The sequence below is a fragment of the Syngnathus acus genome, chromosome 13, assembly GCF_901709675.1.
Source record: "Syngnathus acus chromosome 13, fSynAcu1.2, whole genome shotgun sequence".
In the NCBI taxonomy this organism is placed as follows: domain Eukaryota; kingdom Metazoa; phylum Chordata; class Actinopteri; order Syngnathiformes; family Syngnathidae; genus Syngnathus; species Syngnathus acus.
This window is the reverse complement of record NC_051098.1, coordinates 5,283,619-5,302,468: the sequence shown is the minus strand read 5'-3', so window position 1 is coordinate 5,302,468 and position 18,850 is coordinate 5,283,619. Positions and strand designations below refer to the sequence as shown.

The 18,850-nt window shown below is 41.6% G+C and overlaps 3 protein-coding genes and 3 non-coding genes across 7 annotated transcripts; 5 read left to right on the top strand and 1 right to left on the bottom strand.

Annotated features, from left to right (window-relative positions):
* Nucleotides 1-5,693: 5,693 nt before the first annotated feature.
* On the top strand, nt 5,694-6,014 carry LOC119132727 (dynein light chain 4, axonemal-like). The gene has a single exon (XM_037268199.1). It carries the CDS (start codon nt 5,694-5,696, stop codon nt 6,012-6,014), a length of 321 nt encoding a protein of 106 aa, XP_037124094.1.
* An 846-nt stretch (nt 6,015-6,860) lies between these two features.
* Nucleotides 6,861-6,933, top strand: trnav-cac. The gene has a single exon. It is a non-coding gene; the product is annotated as a tRNA-Val (tRNA).
* A 101-nt stretch (nt 6,934-7,034) lies between these two features.
* Nucleotides 7,035-7,107, top strand: trnav-cac. Its single transcript has one exon. It is a non-coding gene; the product is annotated as a tRNA-Val (tRNA).
* A 105-nt stretch (nt 7,108-7,212) lies between these two features.
* trnav-cac lies at nt 7,213-7,285 on the top strand. The gene has a single exon. It is a non-coding gene; the product is annotated as a tRNA-Val (tRNA).
* A 191-nt stretch (nt 7,286-7,476) lies between these two features.
* On the top strand, nt 7,477-10,785 carry yif1b (Yip1 interacting factor homolog B (S. cerevisiae)). 2 transcript variants are annotated; one of them, XM_037266938.1, is made up of 8 exons: nt 7,477-7,629; nt 8,278-8,377; nt 8,496-8,625; nt 8,706-8,810; nt 9,039-9,175; nt 9,418-9,573; nt 9,795-9,888; nt 10,076-10,785. In XM_037266938.1, the coding sequence occupies exons 1-8, from the start codon at nt 7,593-7,595 to the stop codon at nt 10,229-10,231; spliced, it is 915 nt and encodes a 304-aa protein (XP_037122833.1). In that variant the 5' UTR covers nt 7,477-7,592; the 3' UTR covers nt 10,232-10,785. The 2 variants fall into 2 exon arrangements, with proteins under 2 accessions (XP_037122833.1, XP_037122832.1); XM_037266937.1 differs by having other exon boundaries at nt 7,484-7,638.
* Nucleotides 10,786-12,421: 1,636 nt separating this feature from the next.
* Nucleotides 12,422-18,803, bottom strand: LOC119132726 (NACHT and WD repeat domain-containing protein 2). The gene is made up of 10 exons (XM_037268198.1): nt 18,645-18,803; nt 18,448-18,536; nt 17,984-18,091; nt 17,646-17,831; nt 17,453-17,561; nt 17,219-17,376; nt 16,715-17,074; nt 16,524-16,625; nt 15,551-16,277; nt 12,422-15,467 (listed from the first exon to the last, which is right to left on the bottom strand). Exons 1-10 carry the CDS (start codon nt 18,715-18,717, stop codon nt 12,430-12,432), a joined length of 4,950 nt encoding a protein of 1,649 aa, XP_037124093.1. The 5' UTR covers nt 18,718-18,803; the 3' UTR covers nt 12,422-12,429.
* Between the last annotated feature and the right edge of the window lie 47 nt (nt 18,804-18,850).

Here is an 18,850-nt window from a genome sequence, read left to right as displayed (position 1 = left end):
TGTTGGCTGTCTACATGTCATTGAGTATCTTTAGAATCGAAAAATGTAAGGCCAATTTAGACATGCAGAAGCATGAGTAATGGGGAGAAAGCCACATACAAATTAAATAATATTTTTGGTATTTTTTTGTCTCCTCGAGATGGTGCTCTGTTTAACATTGACGAAAGCACTCTGAATTACCATTTCTAAACCACTTTCATTAAAACAACCATTTCATCAAGAGGGGTAAAAAAATAAAACAACTGTTTCATGAAGCAAATTTGAAGCTTCATTTTCCCCTCACTGGCTTTATCCAAAATATATGGTTAAAATGTAACTATTCAAAATGGCCGCAAATGGTTCTCATATATTTATTGGGTACATTCTATGTTTGACCACACGCACAATCACAGTCACTGAACCCACAATTCCTGCATATTCCTGCACAACCATGATATAATCTGCAAACACAAAAGAGAGACACAGATATGCGTGCAGGTAGAACACACATTACATACACGCACCTCTGAAAATACTTGTGTATGTTTCATGCACTGTTAAGCTCATTTTTATTAATTGTGTGCTCCACTGAACAGACGGTATCTCTATTCCCGTTGCATGTCAACCTGGAGTATACACCTTGGCTTTAAAAATTTAGAGTTGATATTCCATAAAACTGAACATAAGTCCTGTACTCTGATGATCAACACAAAAGGTGGCTTGCCGAGAAATCAAATGTTCACCTTGACCATGCCATCTTCTTTTATTTTGCCTGCATCAACAGCCACCCTCATCTTTATATCCTGTTTCAATATATTAGACTTGCACATCATAATTTACAACAGTCGCAAACGTTTTGTGGTCAGTGCCTTTCGTAAGACTAAACAGTTTCAGTAGCGGGCTGAGGATTGGTCATCGAAGACCTACTCCTCAAAACAGCCTGCTCGGTTTTATGGTGCTAACCACCCGGCAGTCATAGGTGGATAAAATCAATCTGAGCAAAGTAAAAAACATCTTGGAAAGTGTCAAGTGCTGAAATATAGTTTTGAAAATACAATCACTATAGACATAAAGGTATCATAGTTCTCTGTCGCCATCGTTCCAACGGGATTATTTGTTTGTACACGGAAGCACCTTGTTATGAAATCCAAAATTAACGACGTTGCAAGACTCGGATTATCCTAATCCTCTGATATTGCAAACAAAAATACACTTGACTGCTGTAAAGAGATTATTTTAATGGACAAAGGTGTCCCAGTGGTATTCCAAGTGTTCATCTCAATTATACAATACACATTTCGGTCGGGTGTGGTGATGATCCTAATGCAGGCAGCATGGGTTCAGTTCCCTGTTCAGTGACAAGGTTACTATAATTTACTAAAACTAATGAAATTATGAATTTTGAAAACATATTTCATAACTGAATAAAAATATAAACAATAGCACTTGAAAAAAGACAGTTATGTGAAACTCCTATTTACATTTATAAAAGTATAGCAAACAATAATTGTAGTGAAATATCCTTTGTTTTGTCATGTGGTTACAGAGTCTTAATAATAATATCAAGGCATAGTCTTACATGAAATGATGAAGTGTAGTGTCTCTAATTGTACCACATCATGAAATTGCAACCCCAAAAACTTTAAACGTTGACTGCCCAAGTGATGTGTGAGCTGAAAATTGACATAACTTATGCGTATAAGAGACATGCCATTGTTTCTGTACATGTGCATGTGATGATTTTGTATGCTTCTAATCTGTCATGCTCGGCCCCTCCTGAATGAATAAAGCATTATGTGGCTTATATTATGCGTGCCATGACTCATGAATCATTCGCCCGTGTGCCTAATGTGTTCAGCAGTAACGTGTCCTCAGGTTATCACTATAGAGGTTGGCTCAACTCTCCATGCCCGTATGATGACAGGCACTGTGAGTTTACAAATTAAGTCTGAAGTATGTGCATAGATGTGGCAACCTTGACAAAGGCAATTTGAATAGTCTCCAAATGATAACTGAATGGATGATGTCTCTATTGGCATGTGCATAGTCAGAACTTGGAGTGTTATCTTCTTACCCTAGCTTGAAACCCTACTGCCAAACATAACCCTGATTTGAAACCCTACTTCGATACCCTAACCCTAGTTTGAAACCCTACTTCTAAACCCTAACCCTATTTGAACCCCTAGCCCTAGTTTGAAACCCTATTTCTAAACCCTAACCCTGGTTTGAAACGCTACTTCTAAACCCTTACCCTAGTTTGAAATCCCAACCCTAGTTTGAAACCCTACTTCGATACCCTAACCCTAGTTTGAAAACCTTACCCTAGTTTGAAACCCTAGTTTGAAACCCTATTTTGATACCCTAACCCTAGTTTAGAACATTACTTTTAAACATTACCTCTCGTTTTAGACCCTAAGCCTACTTTGAAACCCTACTTTGAAACCCTATTTCAAAACCCTAACCCTAGTTTGAAACCATGTTTTTTTTACCCTAAACCTAGTTCGGATGGCTCGAAATGGTGCCCAGAAGTAAAGTCACTAATACAGTTATTATTTACATTAATGCTTACTTTATTTATATGTTTGGCACTTGGGGGTTTTTTTTGTTCAACTATTCAGTCAGAGGGAAGATCTCAGCTGCAGCTGTTACTGCAGCAGCATCTGAAAAAAACAGCCCGTAACAAAAGTAGCTCTCCTGTTTATGTTCACATTTGCTCTTTAGCGCGAGATCATTCATTTTCTTGCATTCTGCTCAATAAAAATACGACATTTTAAAAACTGGAAAATTTAAATGAGGCGTTGTTCTATATTCGAAATTTTGCAAAACATTTTGTCTCGTCTTTTTGTGAACTCGATCTCGTGAGACATCTCATCTGGTGGGGTTTGTGTCCCGTCCCATCACCAATAACAAGCATTGCCCTCTGGCTCGCGATCCCCAGTGATCATCAAAGGACAAAGGGTGATGAGAGGAAAAAGAACAGGCTGAAAAAGGAAAGCTGTTTACCATCAACCAATGAAATAAAAAGAAATTCATGATGGGGGTAGATACAGATATTTGCCTCCAAATGACTTCTCTTTGAAACAATAGCCTTAAAAAAGCAAAGAACCCACAAGACGTGACCTCACACATGACTCACTTGTTTAAATAAAGCCCTTGCCTCCATCTCTCCTTGTGGAAAAACTTCACTTGAATTATCGCTGTTTGTACAGTATCCATCCATCCATCCATCCATCCATCATTTATTTCTCATAATGCATAAAGCAATGCAAACACGGTGTTTGAAACACCAAACAGCAAACTATCAAGTGATTTCGAAAGCATAACTTCCTGTTATGTAAAGTGATTCACTCTTTGCTTTTTATTCCCAATATGACCTTAAGGTGCTCCGAATCACTACTATTGTCCTTTGGTCTGAACAAAGTACAATGGAGAGCTTTTGTTTGTGTGGCTCCGACTTTGGAATTCCTGACGTCACGCTTTGATTGTGACTTTTTTTTTCTTTTGTCATTTCACCATAATAATTTACTGAGCCCCAATACTTGATGCCATGTGTTTGCATAAAGTTAAGGATTGCATTATTCAGATGTGTCCAAAAATTTTAATTAAAGTAAATTTGTATTTGTTCAGTCATCTTATATGAATTGTCAAAAGACTTTATGAAGTTATACATATTTGTAACAATTGCCATTTTTATTCATTTTCTAATTATACTGAAAATATTTTTATCCCATTTCTCATTTCAACTTTTTGAGGACATACAATATTTATGATATATCATAAATCACTTAGCTAAGGAATTCACAACTACAGTCTGATGTTCCTATATCTCTCCATGCTTAAAACCGATGTTAAAAAACTAATTTGGATAAAGACTCAAAATCACTTCAAAATTCCAGTACACCTCCTTTCCCAGATCCTTGTCTGACCATTTGCAGTCAGTGTTTGCTTGCGCTCCTTACCTGTGCAGCCATCAGTGATAACTCCATCATCCCTGGATCGATGGTGGCCAGCCTGAAGGCGGAAAGATTCACTTAGGCAGGAGACTGAGCAAAGCACTGGAGGAGGGAGAAGAAAATGAAGATGAAGGTCTCTGCTGTGTTGCAGATATGCTACAATAAACGCTCTTCATGCTTGATGGAATAGTTGATTCATTCAGCACATGAGCAAATACACCCCCACCCATTGCCCTGGTTGTGTGTGTCCGTGGGGGGATTCTTGTTCCTTTAAGTGTGCAAAACTAACCTTGCTCAATTACTTGATCATGTGTCTTTTTGACTTTGCATCCCACGAATATCTAAACCATATCTTTCACTTTGTTTTGGGGGAAACTGCAAACAATGTGGTCTGTTGAGTCATCTCCTTTGCAAGATGAACATGTAATTTTAAGGATACTGTAAAAAAAAAAAAAAAATAGCATCAATTTTAATTTGGGCTTTTTCCCATCGTCAATTTGCTGGGTTTAACGCATCAGAAAACTGTTTTAATATAGTAAACATTTGCTTCCAATGTTGACTATTTCAAGTCGTCTGCACCCAATATAAATATCAAACTTACTAAGGTGTCTTGTATATGTTTTCATTACAGTGTCTGAAAAGAAAATAACCCTTTACCCCTGACCCTTGACCCACGACCCTAACTCAAACAAATGACCATGTATAGTAGCTTGTTTTGTTTGTTTAAAAAATGTCCATATACATAAGGCTTTTCTTTTAAATTAAAAAAAGACCATGTATAGTAAGGCTTTTCTTTTTCATAAAAAATTACCATGCATAGTAAAGCTTTTTTTTTGCAAAAAAGTGGCCATGTATAGTAAGGGTTTTTTTGTAAAAAAAGAAGAAAAAAAAAGAAAAGATTAACATGTATCGTAATAATGTGGTTTGATTCTTAAAAGTATGGATGGATACAGTATGTCCATTAGATCACCGAAACAGAAATAAAGTGCATCACAAACATCATCACTTGCTCATTACTTTTTTTGCTTGGACTAAGGTGACCTGTGTGGTTGAACCGAATTCCCACAGACAGACGGGTCTCCTAGTTTCTCAACAAACCAAACAGCAGACCAACAGTCGACATGTGCGGCCTTTACAACAATTACTACTGCATGAAAAACGACAGCCTTTGTATGCCTTTAAAGTTAGAGTAGGAAAAAAGGCACATGCATGCATGCACATGTGACACAGAAGCAACGTGGGCTTTTGGGGGGGCATGAACAGTCTTTTTGAAAGGGAGATGCTTATTTTCCCTGAGGTGCACGATGTCCAGCTGTCAGCACTGACAATGAGATAAAGTCACCATGGAGACATTGAGTGAGAGGCAAGTGATGTCAGACTTTAATGGAGCGCTGAAGTCAATTACACAGTAAATTTCAAATCCTGATGATTACAAGTAGAGTACTAAACCGATCTTTAGGACGAGTTTAAATGCAATAATTTGTACAGAAGTTTTAGATCAACACACAAAGCAGAGTCTGAGTTGTTTTTTCCAAATTACAAACGTACACCTCAATAGATCAGTCGAACCTGGACGTGACAAAGTACGTACAAAGATGAAACGTCACGAGGACACTAAAGGGGTGGCGTACGATGGCGCCGCAGCCGCCCGATCGCTCGAAACAAAACAAAAAAAGACGCAAATGAATTGCGCTTGTTAGGAGACCACGTTAAGTGAAGCTTCGTCTTCAGAACCCCAATCGTATCTTGGTCATAATTTCAATGGCAGACACTGTAGAAGCAGCACCAGAAGAAGGTGTCAAGAAGCTGGCGTACAGTTTCCCCATCGTCAGGCACACGGACATGACCGAGGAAATGAAGGAGGAGGCCATAGCGATGTGCATTTCAGCCTTCGAAAAGTGTGCAAACAATAATGAGACGGCAGCAAAGATTGTCAAGGACAACATGGACAAGATGTTTGGCACAGCGTGGCACGTTGTTATCGGAGAAAGTTTCGGCTTCGGCGTCACTCATGAGGCGAAGCATCTGCTTTACATGTTCTACGGAGGGAGCTTGGCGATTTGTATTTGGAAGTGCTGCTAGCACCGCCAGTGGGTCCTCTTCCTCCTCATCGTTGGGCGCAGACTACTATCGAACAATGAACTACCATCTGATAATCAGAAACAATCTTGCTAAAAGAAGGTGGCAATGACGACAACTTGTTTACTCTTCAGCGTGGTTCTTCTTCGCTTGATTTCCTAGCGCCAGCATTTGTTTTATTTTCTCATTATCGCCATCTATGGTCTGGCGTTTAAGGTAGAACAATAAAAAACTTGGCAATGCTGTGACCACATGCGATGCCGTTTTGTTTCTTTGCGCTTTCTTTGTATAACGATGTTTTGTATATATACTATTTATTGGATGGAACACGAGCGCAGCCATCTCTTGATAGCAGAACGTCTATGTCCAATACTAACCGTGACTTAAGTTTATTCACTGACTACAATGTTTCAATTTCCATTAAATGACATGCATCGTCTTAAATCACAGTCAAAATAGCTTCAAGTCGGATGGTTTGATGCATATAGAAAATAAGCGTTTGATTTGGGAATCGTTCAAATGCTGCCACCTTTGGGCCACTGACAGCTGTTGCTGTTATCAGTCAGAATATACTGAAATAACATATTCGTTCTTTTTAAAAAGAAAAAAAAACACCAGCAAGTCGTTTAGCAAATAAATTGTTGATTATTTCTTATTATATATTTTTTAATAATACAACACTAAACAAGAAATATGTTTTCTGCGACATAGCACGGCCACAATTAAAAATATAAAGTATTCCTTTTTGTGTTACCAATTACAAATAATTGTTTTCATGGCATGGAACGAATTCGCGCGTAGCAATACAATACCTATTTAAGACTGACAAATTCGACGTTGTGTTCAAGGGTTTCCGTAGTGTAGTGGTTATCACGTTCGCCTCACACGCGAAAGGTCCCCGGTTCGAAACCGGGCGGAAACACGTTTTAATTTTTATCTTGTTGTTGTTTTCATGTTATGGCATACTGGCGCGTAGCAAAACAAATCCTATTTAGTGTAATAAATTCCTTATTGAAGTCAAGGGTTTCCGTAGTGTAGTGGTTATCACGTTCGCCTCACACGCGAAAGGTCCCCGGTTCGAAACCGGGCGGAAACACGTTTTGATTTTTATCTTGTTATTGTTTTCATGGTATGGCACAATTACTGGCGCGTAGCAAAACAAAACCTATTTAGTTTGACAAATTCGACGTTGTGTGCAAGGGTTTCCGTAGTGTAGTGGTTATCACGTTCGCCTCACACGCGAAAGGTCCCCGGTTCGAAACCGGGCGGAAACACGTTTTGATTTTTATCTTGTTATTGTTATATGTTTTTAAGTTACGATGCGCAAAGTATTTTCCATGACTTCTGATTTCAAACTATATTTGTTGTTAAAAAAACAAAAATAAAAAGGCCAAGAACCCCCAAAGACATCAAGTTTCAATCATAGCCGTTGGAGGGCAGCATCGTATCCATTCACCAGCCAGTGCGCCAGAAAGTGAATAGACGAAGAAGTTGCCTTGTGTTGGTCAAGCCGTTAGTTTGCTGGAGCTTGCTGACTGGACCTCGCTGACTGCACCAGTGACAGGTTAGCAGTTGTCCAAAATGGATTATTCTGCAACCCAGAAAGGTTTCCGACAGCGTAAGTTACGTACGTGGTTTTCTTGATCAAATTGTTTCCCAGCTGCTTTCATGTGCCAGTTTTTTACTGGTCAATGAAGGAAGAGAAGATTGAATGGGATGGTATGCTAGCTCCTAGCATCACTGTCAATAAACCAAAATTGTGAATGCAATATAAGATAATAAAACTGATAACGTAATGCACTTGATAATTTGACAACAAATATGAAGATAGTACGCTTTACTTAATAATGCACTTCTTGGTTTTTGACTTGTTAATATATAACACATCATGTCCATATGAATTGTTTTGCAACGTTATAATGGTCCCAATCAACGTCTCAGGTCATGGACGGTGTTATCTGTGTGAGAGGCAAGTCTGAGTTAATTTTCAAATACCGTAGTTCAACTTTAGTTCTAGCGCACCAGTTTAAAACAGTGGTTCCTCATAAGGTTTTACCCTCGTGACGATGTGATCAGAGATTCCGCGGGATAGAGCGCAGAAGCGAGCCTGCTCCTGCAGCGCTCACGTCAGTAAACAAATGTCAGCTGAATGCTACAAATGTGTGACGAATGCATGGTTTTTACTGCCCGGCATGTGCTTGCTTTATCAAATTATGCCTGTTAATAGTATCAAACAAAACAAAATATTGCTCTTCTCTTCATCCAGAGCCCAATGTACGTCTACGAAATAATTTGATGGATGGTTCGGATGGCAGCCAGTTGTTCGAGGACACAAGTGGCTGCGCTTCACCGACATCCCACCAGAGGTGAGGCTCGCCACACAGGTTCAACATTAAACATCTTAAATTAGTCCGCATGGTTTACATTCACGTTCACATTCTCTAATCCCTATTGCCAACAGTTAATGTGCGTTATCGTTGACAGGGATCTACATAGCGGACGTCCGATGGCAGGTTTCCCGGGCGAATCCATGCTGTCGGACCCCGTGTCTAACTTTGCCATGGCTTATGGCAGCTCACTGGCATCTCAGGGGAAGGAAATAATGGACAAGAATGTAAGATTGACTCACAGATCTTTGTTTCGCTTAAAGAAAGAAACATTTGTAGAGGGGGATATTGTGTTTCTCTATTGTAGCTGGACAGATTCATCCCGATTTCCAAGCTGAAATACTACTTCGCTGTGGACACGGTGTACGTGGGAAAGAAGCTGGGTCTTCTAGTTTTCCCTTACATGCATGAGGTAGGTGGGCTAGATTTCAAGTATCCTATTTTTAGAGCTGCTCCCCGGATACATCTGGTTCCTTCTGTAACCTCATTAGGTGTCAGAATTTTCGAATTGACGGCCTACGGATCTGCCTTTGGTTGAAATATTCTTATACAAGAGTGTCTCGTTTGTGTTGGAGCTTACCATTAAGGAATATTTCCAATGACATGTTGACGATGACATTGTGTGATCCACGTGGTGCAGAACTGGGAGGTGAGCTACCAACAGGACACTCCTGTGGCACCGCGCTTTGACATCAACGCTCCCGATCTTTACATCCCCGCCATGGGCTTCATCACGTATGTGCTAGTGGCTGGGCTGGCCCTGGGCACACAAAACAGGTACATGTGAACATACACTTTTAATGGGCGAGCCGGTGGTTTTCAATGGCACGAAACTACTAAAGTGTGTGATACCCCCGCCCCCATATACTGTATGTCAAGGAAATGAAATGCAATTCTGACTGTCCCTGGAGCCAACTTGCTTCCCACAATAGTAGTATGGAAAATGGATGGATGCTGATTTTATTATTATTTTATTTTATTCATTTTTTTTATACCCTTCCTCTTTTGTGGCGCTTCAGGTTTACTCCCGAGCTGCTGGGGGTTCAGGCAAGCTCGGCGCTGGTGTGGCTCATAATGGAAGTTTTGGCAGTCCTCCTGTCACTATACCTCGTCACCGTTAACACCGACCTCACAACCATTGACCTGCTTGCCTTTGCTGGATACAAATATGTCGGGTATGTGCCTCACTCCATTTATGCACATTCATGTCATGGTAGTTAGCTGGTCATTAGTTTTGCATTTTAAATATCACGCAAGTAGCTTGAGGTTGTAATATTCATTCATCCATTTTCTATCACGCTTGCTCATTTAGTGGCGAGCTGGAGCCTATTACTGCTGACTGTAGGTAGTTTGTTTTTCAAATATTAATTGCCGTGTGTGCGTGTCCTTTTCTCAGGATGATCATTGGTGTAGTCGCAGGACTCCTATTTGGGAGGCCAGCCTACTACGTCTCTTTACTCTGGTGCTGTGCTGCCATTTTTGTATTTATGGTGAGTAGCAGTCCTGTTCACAAAGGTTCCTACTAACAACAAATTACAGGCATTGCAGCGGTGCGTTCATGTGGAACTAGTTGGTGCTGCAAAACATTTTGGGGAGCCCTGCATTAAAGCAAACGTGTGCTGCTTAGCTATTACATACTTAATGTTTGCCTGAAATAATCGCCACTTGAATTTGCAGACCCGCACCCTGCGTCTGAAGCTTCTCTCCGAAGCGGCAGCAGAGGGAAGGCTAGTGAGAGGAGCCAGAAACCAGCTGAGGATGTACCTCACCATGTGTATAGCGGCGGCCCAACCCCTTTTCATGTACTGGTTCACCTATCACCTCATCAGATAAACGCACCCGCACTGGGGGAGAAGGAGACACGCACACATGCCTTCACCTCTCACAGCACAGCTGGTATTTTTTTGTACTGCCATGTTATTGTCCTTAAAACATTCAACTAAGTTGTTTTTCTACACTGTGTAATTACTTCTTAATTATTTTTTTGTTTTTTAGCAATATTTAAATGTATCCTGTATGTTTGTTAGACGCTGCATCGGTCTGCATAAACGATTTTTCTGAGCTGACGGCACATACAACTTAACAGGCTTTCTTTATAATCAGTGAAAGCAAAAGCACACTCAAGAGTAACGCACAATTCTATCAAATGTCTGATCCTTCATCAGTTAATCTGAACTAAAATGTCATCCTTCCGGTGTGGTTGTGCTCTTAAGCTTTGCGTGCTTTGTGACATGGAGGTCATAGAGCAATGATAGATCTCGGCAAGTAACAGTGATGATGTTTTGATATCCTTTTAAGAAACAATGTAAATTATTTGTTGCATTTCATATTGAAAGTCAGGTGGAATAAAGGAAAAATATTAATACTATGTTACATTGAACCATCAATATCTCATTTAGGTGTTTCATTTTTTTCAGGATGTACTTTTTTTCATTTCATGTCAATATGAGACTAAAACAACTAACTTTGGAGATAAGTATATCATAATTCATTTGAGAACACTATTTTGTATTTACCTCAGTACTTTTAGAAATAATTTCAAGAAGAATTACACCTCAACTCAGGACTTTTAACGGCTGTGTATAGTCAGTTCATATATTTATCTGTAGTAAAACAATAATTCAAGACGGCACATAAGTCTCGTGAGTGTAAGGCATCGTCTATTGCAAAACTAAGAATGATGCTCATTTTTTATTCATTTGAATAATGTTTATGATCGGAGCTTAATTTGCCGTGGTGTAGAACTGAACTGCTATATTAACTACAACCACAATAATAATCGTATGGTGTCCCAAAAAATGAACTTACTCTTTCAAAGTCTTCACACAATAAAATGTATGTTGATTGCGACATACATTGTTACATACATTCTTCTTCAGTGCCTAAGTGGAATTTAACAATTTGCTCTTTAAGATCTGTTTGGGATTGGCACTAATGAGTGTGTGTGGAAAATTAAAGAAGATTGTCCTTTTCAAAACAAGTCACTTGAACTAAGAATGTTTGAATTTCAAAGGCCCTAAACCAAAACATTTTGGGGATTTTTTTTTAGTTTATCAAATGTGAAGCGAGAGTTTCAAGCACTGTTTGAACGTATAAATAATCAAAATATATCATATGAAATGATTGTTAAACTTATCTGTTGGAACCTGTGACAAATTTATCAGTGTCTTCTGTATCAAGTTCAACTTTATCACCGCTTCAAGTCACCTGTGCAAAAAGAAAAAAATACCAGCAATAATCGGATTCATGGAAACAGTCAACTATGAGACATTTCACATACTTAAGGTGTGCAGACCAGTGGAGGTGAAGACGATCAAGTGGAGCCTTATAGGGGATCGTGACTTTTCTGTTGCTGGTTCAGCCCTCTGGAATACCACCCCTTGGATGTTAGGCAAGCACCGTCCGTCACTGTTCATCTTTAAAACTCGTTTGAAGACCCATTTTTATTCTTTGGCTTTTGACTGACTTGTTGTTGTGCCACTATATATTAATTTAATAAAAATCTTTGTAATTGTCCCATTGCTATATGTGAATCGCTTTGTTACAGCTGCAGCTGTTGTAAAATGTGCTGCATTGTATTGTATTGCATTGTATTATATAAAATACTTTTAGGTAACTGTGCACATGCAATACTGGCATAAAGTGGAACCTTACATCTAACTCTGAGCTCAGACCAAAAGTTTATCTTATTTGTTGCCACAATGTTTATGACGACTTATGTTTTGTATTAATGATAAAATGTTACAGTGCGTTGCATCAAGAATTACGGTAAGTGGCTGAGATGATGTATTTTGTGCTTGTGAGTGGCTTTGTAATATGTAAGTATTGATTACAATCTAATGTCTCATTCTTTTATGAATGCATTGTTTTTATTACAGAAACAGTCACTCACCATAGTAATGTGGTTTCACCAACAAACAAATAATATCTTCCATGATTTTTTTTTCCACCACTATTCACAATTTAAGGTTGGCAGAGGTCAAGGCTTTTTTTACTCGTTGTCCTAATAAGCGCATGATGAACTGTAGCAGCTAAGGCCATGTAATATTGGGTGTTTCTAGAGAAAAAAACATCAGTGGTCCCGCACTGGAACAGCAGCCTTTCAACTGACTCCCCATTTTGTTTCTCGATCTGCATGCATTCTCTTCACTAATCAAGGACCCTGAAATAGAATACACACCTACTGACCCATCCCGAAAACCCACAAACACACACTGCTGCCCATGCATGAGCAGTGTCAACGGATCCTTACACAAAAACACTCTGCCTATTTTTTCTCCATCCGAGAGTTGTACCACGGTGAGGATGGGATGCGTGTGTTGGGAACAGGTGCAACTTTGGCTTGCACGCTGTGATATGTAAGCAACGTAATCTCCCATTTCATCTAAGCAAGCTTGCATTACACAACACTCAGCTTTCAAAGAGCACAGTCTAACCCGAGACACATCCAGGAGGGTGATAGCATCATTATCGATTGACAATAATGCAAAGCTCCCGTTGGACGTCATGTGAAAGTTTTGTGGCTGACACTTAAATGTCCCCGGTAGCTCAAAGTGCCTGCACACCGTCTCATCAGACATCTTCCAGGTGTAAATGGCCCCCGAGGCGACGACCACGACCACAAAATCGGCATGCTGAGAAAGCGTGCCGAAAGCAACGACATCTTCAGAGCTTTCGACTCTCGGGAAGGTCTTGCTGATAGTGCCCGACCACAAACTGGCAGCCAGCAGGTCTCCGTCATGGAGGCCAATGAGAAAGGTGCTCTCGGGTGACACCTGTGCACTAGAAAGGTACACGTGAATAGCACATACGACACTCCCATGTGCCATTTTCCAAACCTGAGAAGGTCCTTGCTCACAAATGCTAACGCCAAAATTACAACTAGGCGTGATAAGAACATCCGTAGCGTTGCTCCCACCTATACGTAAGATATTCTTCCCCGTTTCTGTATGCCAAATGTAAATATCTTCACCTGAAAGTGTCACAAGGGTCATGCTATCCTGACTAAGACGAATTATTTTCACAGGGTTACCATGCAGGAAGTTAGCATGCGGAAGCCCTGTCTCGAGGCTCCAACTCCACACCGTATCTGTCCCATCTGCAGTGTAGAACCATCTTCCAGTTTGCTCCACCACCACGTCTTTGACCCCACATTCCATTTTTGAAGCTTCACTGGCAGCCTGAACCATTTCAGAATCCCACACAAGAAGGCAGCCATTGTCAGTGACGCAAACAATACCCGAGGTGGTTTTGAGGAGTGTATGAGGCTGTGTGTTGGTCTCTAAGGAGAGAACACACCGTCCTGTGCAAAGCCTCCACACCAAAACCCGAGGACAGGCCTCCAGTAATGCCAGGAGATGGTGTCCATCCTGGGAGAATATCGCCTGAATAAAAGTTTGACCCCGTGGAGCCAAGAAATGGTCACACTTGTCCCAGTCACACGTATCCCACACAGTGACCTGGTTGCAATGACAAATCAATAAACTGTCAAATTCATCAGAGTAATCAATACTGAGCACGTTGTTGAAGTCACTCCCATTAGAAACTTCTTTAAGCAATCTTGGCGTTTGCGTTTTGGAGGAAACATTCCATAATTTCACATCTCCTGACTTTTCAACACAAGCCATTTCCAGTTTGTCCTCACAGAGGATTATCGACACAATTGCTCGGTGGTTTGAGTCTGAACAGGAGCTAAGGAGGCTGTGGTTGGCTACATCAAATATTGACACGGTTCCTTCCTCTTGACCGCAAATTACGTGAGCGCCATCGGAGGAGAAAACCACACAGGTCACGCAGCTCGGACAACAAAACTCTTTGACAGTTGTGTCGGAGGCATCAAACAGTCCCACAAGGGTGGCCTTCTTCCACCACGCGCATAGCTGTCCTCCAAATGTCACAAAGCCCTCTAACATGTTCAGAGTGTGTGAAGCTTTGACCTCCATAAGGATATCTGGAGCACCACCATCCCACAAAAACAATTTGTTGCACAGGGTGGAAAACAACATGAATCGCTGGCTGCTTTTCACGCCTGCAAACTTAAGCTCCGCCTCCTCAGAGCTCAGTGATAATCGCACCATACTAAAGCTCGAGCCGTTCCATATCCACGCCGAGCCATCGCACATGACCTCTGCGATCGTCCCACACTGTGTCCCGGCAGCGGTAACAGCAAGCCGTTTTGATCCACAGTTGCAGTTTAGATGCCGAAGCGAGGCGACAGTATCAGGAGAAGGAGAAAGCGTAACTGTCAATCGGCAGCCTCTTGTACTCATCTCCCTTCTGATCTCCCCAACATAAGTTTTGAGAGCAGGAAAGATCTCCATATATGGGAGGAGGCTGACCTCCATCAATGTGGGAAGCTCCAATGGGGAGATTTGCAACAAACAGGATGAAGACGCCAATATGCTCGCCAGGAGTGTACGCTCCCTTAGATTGCCCCAAGACCCCTCTTCCTGCCTCAACATGTCCACGAGATCTGTCAGGAGGCCGGCCTTCACCAAAACATGATGGAACCTCCATGACATCAACACCTTCCATCTTAACTCCAAACTGTTGCTTTCTTGTAAGTGATGCATCAATTCCACAGCTTCTCTCCCATTAACGGCGTTTCTGAGTGACGGCTGCTTTTCGACGGGTTCCCTCGTTTGCGCACCGCCTTCATTTAGGCTCGGCTTTTCAAAACATGCATTCCATCTGTTCATGAAATAATCGGCCATCTCCGAATGAATTTCTCTCCTGGCTTCACATGTGTGGAAATAGGTTCTCTCCATGACAAGTCCAAAATGTCTGCTCACCCAGAACAAAACTTGACAACCTATTACCGTCCTCCTGATGAGAAAGCCATTCAGGTCAAGGAGCAGTCTCTCCACATTTACTTGTGAGATCTGATCGGGATCAGCTTTGGACAAAAGATCTACAAGTTCTGCCTCTCTGAGTCCTACTCGAGAGAGAGTGATGTAAGAGACGGCACGAGCCACCATCGAGGAAGAATATTTATTCTCCAAGTGATCCAGCAAGACAGCAATAGATGAATGGACGCTGCCAGGAAGATGCGACTCTGACACTTCTGAATCTAACGAGAGACCAACACAAACACATGAGAGTAAACGGAAGGAAAAACACACTTCATTTTTGGGTTACTTAACTGTACTGTACCTGAAGACCAAAGTGATGCATGAGCATGTAGTAGGCGGACGTAGAGGGCGAGACAACATGAAGTCAGTGCCTGGTTCACCAGTGCAAGTTGTCCAGAAGTCACTTTCCTCCCAGAGTTGCTTAGAAGTGATATCAGAACCTTCAGACATTGCTTCCTCTCCACACCACTCAACAGAACATGTATATACCCTGCCTTTTTTTTACACCTGTCTGAAGCAAAGGTAGGTGCACTGCACTCTGGGTAATGTCTTTCGATGACCCGCATCAGTCGAGTTTGGTTAGTGGAGACGCCCAGGATGATTTTGACTCCGGGAGGAAGAGGTGAGGGCAGGCTTTTGATGATTTGCTGAGCAAAGTTATGCCCCTGTTGGTGGACCCCATCCAAGATCAGGACTAAAGGCTTTTTATAAGATGGAAGCAAGGAGAGAAGGGAACAGAAACATTCTGATGCTTCAGAAAGATTGATGTCAGGTTTTTTGATGGCCCTAAACGCAGCACTCAGATTAAGGTGAGTGACGTCAGATCGATTGTCTCGAGGCTCGGTGACGCCTTGGTAATCGCCATAACTGAGGTTGAAGCAGCTGTCCTGGAAAGACGAAAAGTAGCCATAACTCTTGAAGATTTGATAACACAAGCTGGACAGCAAGCGCTCGGGGGAAGCCAAGTGTGGCGAGTTGGTAAAATAGGTGACCACAGCAGGATTGGTGTCATGCAGCCAGATTTTCATCTACAGAGAAGATAAAAAAATGTTTTAATGTTGATGATGTCATCATTCATATACAGAGAAGATAAAACAATGTTTTAATGCTGATGATGACACTCAACATTTTTTTTTCTTCCTGAAGCCATTGTCATCCGAGAAAAAGCTACATAAAGGCACATGTCCTTCAAATTCGTACCGCAACACCACGACCATCAAATATTTGCTTCAATTTATAGTAGTACTAAAATTAGCAAGTATTCATTCACGTACCTGGTGAGCACAGTGAGCCAGCAGGACAGTCTTCCCAGCACAAGGACCTCCTGTCAGCACAAGCGGACGTTGGTGATCACTTTGCTGAACATAGGCTCTGACCTAGAAAAAGTTAACTGTCAAGCTGATATCTTTTCAAGCTTCATTAGAATGTCAATGTCGTAACTTTAAGGTATTATTTCACGTCTGACCTCTTCCATCTCCGGCCTCGTGATGACGTAAAACCTCGATAGGATGCCACACAGTTCCTCCTGTTCCACTTGCTCCCATGCCAATGCATCGCTGAGCTCACAGCTTCCAAATCCTCCAGACTCCGCAATGCTGTCAGTCAACCTCACCAGGTCGGAATACACCTGACAGCAGAGTAACTCTGCATACGCCCGCCTCTTAGCTGTGGTGTAACCACGGCGACGGTCACACTCTGTGGTAGTGATGTAAGCCTCAAGCTGGTATGTGTCGATGAGGCTTCTCAAGAAGTTCTCAATCAGATCTGAGAGTAAATTCTTTGAGTTGGGTGATGCTTTTACTCGATTGAAGTAAAGAAAAGTGTCCTGTAAGTACAGTGAGGATGTGCAGATGTAGCTGTGTGAAAATTAAAGTCAAATTGTATGGGCACTGAAAATGTTGTCACACAACTCTTGTGTGGCTAAACAGTCTGTGCTCTGTCGAGTAGAAGAACAGGAAGTGGTGGTCACCTCTTCCTTTGAATGTGCGTTTAACTCAAAGCAGTCCATCCCGCGAGCTTCTTGTTCCACCTTTAAATTGGGGATCTTGTGAACGTAAACAAGGCAGCGTCTGATGACATCATCACGAGGACGGTTGTCCAGGGCAAAGCGTAGATCGCTATCAAGGACTAAATAGCCAGAAATAGCATTAAAGAACGTAAAAGGGAAATAAACGTGTGATGTACACACACAGAGCTAGTTCACCTGATCTGCTAAAAGCAAGGCCTTCACCTTCAGTCAGAAGCTTCTTGCGCACACACAGACTCACAGCAGTTGCAAACACGTTCACCAAATCCTCCATGTGAGTCTCCTCCTTTGAACCAATTAAGTCGATGACCCTCATATTGTGACACAATAACACAATTCTGATTACAATAATGCATCACGTCTTGGAAACCTGAGGAACGCACGGGCGTCTCAAACAGAAGGTCGGTGGAACGGTGTTCTCGTCTCTGGAGTAGACTCTCTCCAGCTCCCTGGTGCTGAGGCCCATTTGTTGGATCTGTTGCAGCAGCAGGTGAAAATGTGGCACCTCCACCTGGGCAGGAAGACTGGCCTTGCCATACTCATGTCCAATCAAAGCCTTGCAACACCACCGTGTGGACAGAGAAGGAAGAGCAGTCAATCTTGGCGTCAGTATTACTACTGTAATTTGACTAGTCTACACTGGACTAGACTAGACCAGACTATATCAAACAATGTCCAGTATGACGTGAATGCTACTGATGTATTTACCAGTAAAAAGGGTCCAGCAGAGCTTTCTCTGCATTCTTCTATCAGCTCTTTTCTGGTCTTTTCACATGGCCAGTGGCTGCGATGAATGGACTCATGTGGGTCGATCACCTATACATAAACGCCCACACACACACACGAACACACACACACACGAACACACACACACACACACTCACATGCTGCTAAACCAACACTGTGAGGTTGTAAGGCTTCCGACACTCTAATTAAATATACTTCTGAATAGAGATGGAACAATGCTGGTAGCAGCACTCAGGGGTGAGCTGACACACCCACACACACAGTCTTTCTGTACATTTTATCAGACAAGTGAGAATGTAGACTAGATATAGTAAATGAAATCATTTATAATTGGACAATAAAAAGAGCAAAGTACATACAACACAGAGAATGAGACTGAATACAATTGGAAAAATGCCTTTAAAGTGTGAGAAGTGTGTATTCACCCTGAAGTCCACTCCCAGGTTGTGCCTGCAATGCTCTCGTAGTTTGGGGAACACAAGCTCCCTCAGAGCTCTGCGCTCCACCACGCTGTCTGTAACATGACATAATTGCACATGAATGTCACAAAAGAAAACAACCTTGACATACAATAGTGGCGATGAAAATTCCTGGGAATCATCCAGAGCCTTTCTCAACTTACCTGCAGGGTTTGAGCACAGATAAAGCTTAACACAGGTGGAACGGAAGCGGCACTTGGAAGCAGCTTGGTCCATATGATCTTTTAAATGTCGACTAAATAAGGGTTAAATTTTCTCATTGTCTGACTTGGTTCACTGGGCTGGTGTTGCTCTTTTCCCTCTATCTGTGATCTGACTCAGGAAATTCTGCACTTGGTTATATACAGTC

What these genes read in the sequence shown, in the direction of transcription:
- LOC119132727 (XM_037268199.1), top strand. Translation starts at nt 5,694, where the DNA reads ATGGCAGACACTGTAGAAGCAGCACCAGAAGAAGGTGTCAAGAAGCTG.
- yif1b (XM_037266937.1), top strand. Translation starts at nt 7,593, where the DNA reads ATGGATTATTCTGCAACCCAGAAAGGTTTCCGACAGCGTAAGTTAC. An exon ending in TTTCCGACAGCGTAAGTTAC is followed by an intron (nt 7,639 to 8,277) that starts GTACGTGGTTTT and finishes CTCTTCATCCAG; the next exon opens with AGCCCAATGTACGTCTACGA. An exon ending in TCACCGACATCCCACCAGAG is followed by an intron (nt 8,378 to 8,495) that starts GTGAGGCTCGCC and finishes TATCGTTGACAG; the next exon opens with GGATCTACATAGCGGACGTC.
- LOC119132726 (XM_037268198.1), bottom strand. Translation starts at nt 18,717, where the DNA reads ATGGACCAAGCTGCTTCCAAGTGCCGCTTCCGTTCCACCTGTGTTAAG. An exon ending in CGAGGCCGGAGATGGAAGAG is followed by an intron (nt 16,626 to 16,714) that starts GTCAGACGTGAA and finishes AACTTTTTCTAG; the next exon opens with GTCAGAGCCTATGTTCAGCA. An exon ending in TGGCTCACTGTGCTCACCAG is followed by an intron (nt 16,278 to 16,523) that starts GTACGTGAATGA and finishes TCTTCTCTGTAG; the next exon opens with ATGAAAATCTGGCTGCATGA.